The sequence below is a fragment of the Egretta garzetta genome, unplaced genomic scaffold (assembly GCF_000687185.1).
Source record: "Egretta garzetta isolate BGI_Z169 unplaced genomic scaffold, ASM68718v1 scaffold251, whole genome shotgun sequence".
Classification (NCBI taxonomy): domain Eukaryota; kingdom Metazoa; phylum Chordata; class Aves; order Pelecaniformes; family Ardeidae; genus Egretta; species Egretta garzetta.
Window position 1 is genome coordinate 7,371,532 of NW_009258952.1, and position 5,210 is coordinate 7,376,741.

The 5,210-nt window shown below is 38.9% G+C and overlaps 1 protein-coding gene across 1 annotated transcript in view; it reads right to left on the minus strand.

The window, feature by feature from the left end:
• Positions 1-5,210, minus strand: part of PREX2 (phosphatidylinositol-3,4,5-trisphosphate dependent Rac exchange factor 2) — a 189,038-nt gene that overhangs the window by 71,004 nt on the left and 112,824 nt on the right. The window contains exons 25-26 of the mRNA XM_009634464.2: positions 3,243-3,465; positions 2,685-2,892 (exon numbers count right to left, since the gene is read on the minus strand). Coding sequence (XP_009632759.1) covers positions 2,685-2,892; positions 3,243-3,465 — 431 coding nt within the window. The remainder of the gene's footprint in view (positions 1-2,684; positions 2,893-3,242; positions 3,466-5,210) is intronic.

Below are 5,210 nucleotides of genomic sequence, written 5' to 3' on the forward strand. Positions count from 1 at the left end.
CACTCAATCCCCTCATCCAGGTCATTGATAAAGATATTAAACAAGACTGGCCCTAGGACTGAGCCCTGGGGGACACCGCTTGTGACCGGCCGCCAACTGGATTTAGCTCCATTCACCACGACTCTCTGGGCTCGGCCATCCAGCCAGTTTTTAACCCAGCGAAGAGTACATCCGTCTAGGCCATGAACTGCCAGCTTCTCCAGGAGAATGCTATGGGAGACTGTGTTGAAGGCTTTGCTGAAGTCCAGGTATACAACATCCACAGCCTTTCCCTCATCTACCAGGTGGGTCACCTGGTCGTAGAAGGAAATCAGGTTGGTTAGGCAAGACCTGCCTTTCATGAACCCATGCTGACTGGGCCTGATCCCCTGATTGTCCTCCAACCCAATCTCATCAACAAGCCATGACAAAAGTTATTATGGAGATAGTGCTAGGAGTACACAACCTTCTCTTAAGACACTCCCTTCCCATAATCTACAAGCTCTCACAGACCTGCTTCTCAGGTGAAACACTTGGTTTTCAGTTCACTTGGATTCACCAACAGATAGGAGAGGTTGGGCAGATAACAAAGCCCCAAGATTTTGGGAGTTGAGACAGACCATTACTGACCTCAACACAATGCGGAGACACCTAGTAACATGAAAGAGCAACAGTGTTTCAACAATACTGTTATAAAGGTACCAAAGAGTCATTTAGTAGCCCAATTTTTCTATCATTCAATATCATATAAATTTAGAATTGCGATACCATGTTCGTATTTTCTGCCCTGAGAAAGTTATAATAATGAGAATTGCTTATAATAATAAGCAATTCGGTAAATAAAGATATCATTTTTATTGTTGCTATGTTGTAACAGAAAACAGACATTCTACAGTCTTTATAAAGTTCAAGGATCGCTATGTTTAAGCATTTCCTCCTAGCTGCTGAAGTATGAATACTTCTAATTAAAGCACAGCTATTTGATTGTCCTAACTTATTACCCTATCTTTTGTTTCTTAGTAGTCTTAACTTTTCTCTCAAGAGTTAATTAGTAGCTGTAACTGTGTTCTAATATCATACACCACATACTGCTGAGCTGCTCACACCCAGATAGTCCCAACTCCCCTCTTCCCTATTCAGCACTTGTAAGTCGGTCCCTTGGCTATTCTGTTTCCTGCCTAGAACCGCCTTCCTCCGCAGTAATTATGCACTGGCAGTCCACTCAAACTCTGTGAGGAATAAAGCATGAAAAGTCTCAGTCTTACAAATAGCAAAAGGTAAAATTTGCTACATAAATCTGTGCACCTTATGGAAGATTTGTCAGTGTATAGGAAATTTATGAAAGAAAAAAAAGTAAGCCCTTGCATTTACTGTCACAACTGTATGACTCTCAAAATGAATATATGTGTGTTATACATATATACACACCTCTACACACAATATATGTGTGTGTGTGTGTGTGTGTGTGTGTGTGTGTATTTATTAACTGACTTCACCGAAAGAAAGGCTCAGAAGTTCCTGCGCTTTTCATCATGGGCTCAAGGGAGTGGAAAGGAAAGGCGCGGCAGACTGGTAACTGGAACTTCCTGAAGTTCTGACTGAACTTCCATATATAATTCTCTGACTTCCTTGAGGAAGAGTGACAACACAGCCTTTACAGACAGTCACTTTTAAGTGCACCCAGGCACTGAAATTATCTTAATTAACTGACTTCACCTTCAGCATGATAATGAGCAGAACTATGCAAAGGCACATAAAATGTTTTCTTTAAAAAATTTGAGGCCACTCTTACTTTCATTCCTATTGCAGTATGTAATACTTTACAATTACTTATTACTGTGTAACTATTACATTACATGACAAATAGAACAGTACAAAAAATTCCCACTCTGAAATAACTGTGAAAGAACAAATCATTGTACAGCCTTCAAAATAAGAGTAGAAGCAATGATACACCACTTTTCAAAACTGGAGATCTTTAAAGATTGGCTTTTAAACTAAAAAATAATGTTATTTATGTTTTCAAAATTAATAATTTCTGACATTTGCATTACATACAGGATCATACAAAACTGAAAGACCTATCATCCTCATCCCAACACAGCAAATACCGTAGCAGTCAACCCACTTACTTCACAAATGGCAAAGCAAGTTTTAAATTCTTGTCCTGAATTAGGACAAACTGTGATGAGACTCTGGGTCTCCCACAATCAAGCCAAGAATCCAAATCACTTAGGAGTGGCTCTTCCTTAGATTCATAGTTCTTCACTAAGGGCAATTTGATTTTGAAAAATATCTAACAAATTAATAATCTTCCTACAGGTCAAAAATGCTCTACCTATAAATTAATCTTTGGGGCTGCTCAGCAATACCTGAAGAGTTCAATAAAAGCTATTTTTATACCTCTGCCCTTTGCTTCCATTCCTAGGGAAATTTTAGATGACATATGGGCTTCATATTTCTCTCACCTCAAATTAATCAGCATTGCCACATTCTAGAGAAAAGCTACAAACTAAAGTGGGAAAAAATCAGGGATGCTGGGAAAAAAAACAAAATAGAATATTACCCTCACTTAAATTCTTTGCCTTATTTCAATTCTGTCTGAAGTCAATATTGATCCTACACTAGACAAAAAGGATACCCAGATTTATCAGTACCTTCAATGGAAAAATTAAAGGCAAGTCCAGATGGTAACATTTACTTACTCGTCTATTTGACAGACACATGTTTCCACCTCTTTGAGTGCAGCTTGTAATTTGAACAGCAATTTTTGATAGACATCTTGTGTTTCTAAATCTTCTTCTTTTAAGAGGTACCTCAGACCATGGCCCTCTTGCTGGCCAAGAGACTGTCCTGAAGGGGCAGCCATAGTAGTAATGGTATGTTGGACATAAATCATGGGATTCAGTTTACCTGGGAATAATCCGAAGAGGTTACATCATTATCTTTTTTATAGCATACATTTTGAAGTTAGTAAAATACCTAACAGACATTGAAATATTTTCCTGCTTAAAGCTTCATGTAATTATTTAATCTTGCATTTTATTTTGCATATCAAACTCGAGCTATTTAAGGAAAAAGTTGCTGTGAAATTACGACTAACCTTTATTATGCTTCATAATAAACCTAAGTATCGAAAATGGGGGGATTTCATAAAGGCTTGTCCTTAATTTAATATTTGGGACATAAACCTAAACCAGTTACCTTTTAAGATGCTATATCAGAAGCACTGGAAATAGTTCTTTCAAGTTCAACTGACTTACCTTGATCAGTGTTTTTATTTTCCTTTTCATGGGAAGAGTGTTTTCTGCTGTCTAACTGTACACCAAAGGCACTACCAAGGGAAGTTGAGGTTTTAGGGTAAGACACTTCCATCACATTGATATGGCAATTCGTTGGACAGAAATCACTGCTGTGAAGTGGTGAAATCTTTGACTTAGCTTGTTTGAAGGTAGGCCAAGCTCTGTTTTTTAATACTCTTGAAAACTAGAAGCGAGAAAGAAAAAATTTTGATTAACAGCTTTTGATGTGTCAGCACTTGGCTGAAAAAACTTGGGTACCTGACTAGAAAACAAAAGTTTAAAATAATTCAGGCATCCTTGACTTCAGATGCCTTGACTTCATAATTTCCACCTTTCTCTACAAGGGAAAGAAAAAATATTTTTCTTTTTATATTTTTGAGGGGTTGTAAATTATATTTACAAACATAAATAGCCTTGTAACAAGGACACAGAATTTATTTTCCTTGCAACATAATAAAATATTAAGTGTCTTCCTGGGGAGAAAGTCTGGAAATGCTCTATGATCCAGTGCTGTACTGCACATGACATTTATAAACATCTGCTGACATAGACATTTTCAAGTCAATGTCTTGCAAAAATTTCTGAAATTGTTGCCTGAAGCTATAATAAAGACAGAATTGGAAGCTATGAATTATGAATTTCATATTCAGGAAGGATGAAATCCTCCCTAATGGTCTCCTGGGCTGCCTTAGGAGAGGTGTTCCAGTGGGTAGAAGGAGGTGATCCTGTATCTATGCTCAGCTCTGGTGAGGCCACACCTGGAGTACTGCGTCCAGTTCTGGGCTCCCCAGAAATAGAGAGACATGGGCATACCAGATAGAGTCCAGAGAAAGGCACTAAGATGGTTAAGGGACTGGAGCATCTCTCCCATGAGGAAAGGCTGAGAGAGCTGGGACTGTTCAGCCTGGAGAAGAGAGGGCTCAGGGGCATCTCATCAATGTATTCAAATACCTGAAGGGAAGGTGCAAAGAGGACAGAGCCAGGCTCTTTTCAGTGGTGCCCAGTGACAGGACCAGAGACAGTGGGCACAAACCAAAACACAAGAAGGTTCCCTCTGAACACCAGGAACACTTTTTCACTGTGTGGGTGACTAAGCACTGCCACAGGTTGCCCACAGAGTTTGTCTGATCTCCGTCCTTGATGATACACAAAAGCTATCTGGAGATGAGTCTGGGCAACCATCTCTAGGTGGACCTGCCTGAGCAGGGGGGTTGGACAAGACCTCCAGAGGTCCCTTCTGACCTCAACCATTCTGTGATTTTGGGTGATTCTGTAAAGCTGATAAACATTAGAAAATAAAATTTGCAAATGCCATGTTTTACAGACTTTGCTAGTCCACCACCTCTTCTCTCCCCCATTTATCAGATCAGCAATGATGAACAGTTCCCCCCCTCTGTTTTATGGTCTAATTCTAATACAGTGCTTAGCTACATCTCCTCACTGTAACACCTGAAATTTTGTGCACATACTTGAACAGACTTAAAGTTGATGAGATGATAACAACCCAAAATGGCTGAGATTGAACTGCACTAAATTTGGACACTTAGAAAATACACCTACTTCAGAATCATAAAAATCACGAGATCAAGCTCTCCCACTGGAAAAGAGACTTGTCAGTCACAAGTATGATTTTTGTCAAAATGTGTCCTTTCCAGTGCAGTTTGTTGTTAGGGGAGAATTTTTTCCAAGTCCCTGGTATTTTAATCACAGTATCTCTCCAGTCAAAATATTGCACAGACTACCTCAGATATGGAGCACAGCTCATGCATAAGAATATTTTCAAAGTTAACTTGCAAAGTTCCTTCCCTAATAAATGTCACTACAAATTCAATCAGTCAAATTTTGACTAACACTTCAGTTGAACAAAGGTATGTCCCGTCTGACTAATAAAAAGTTTTTGTGCTGGGATTTAAATTTCTGTTTATTCTG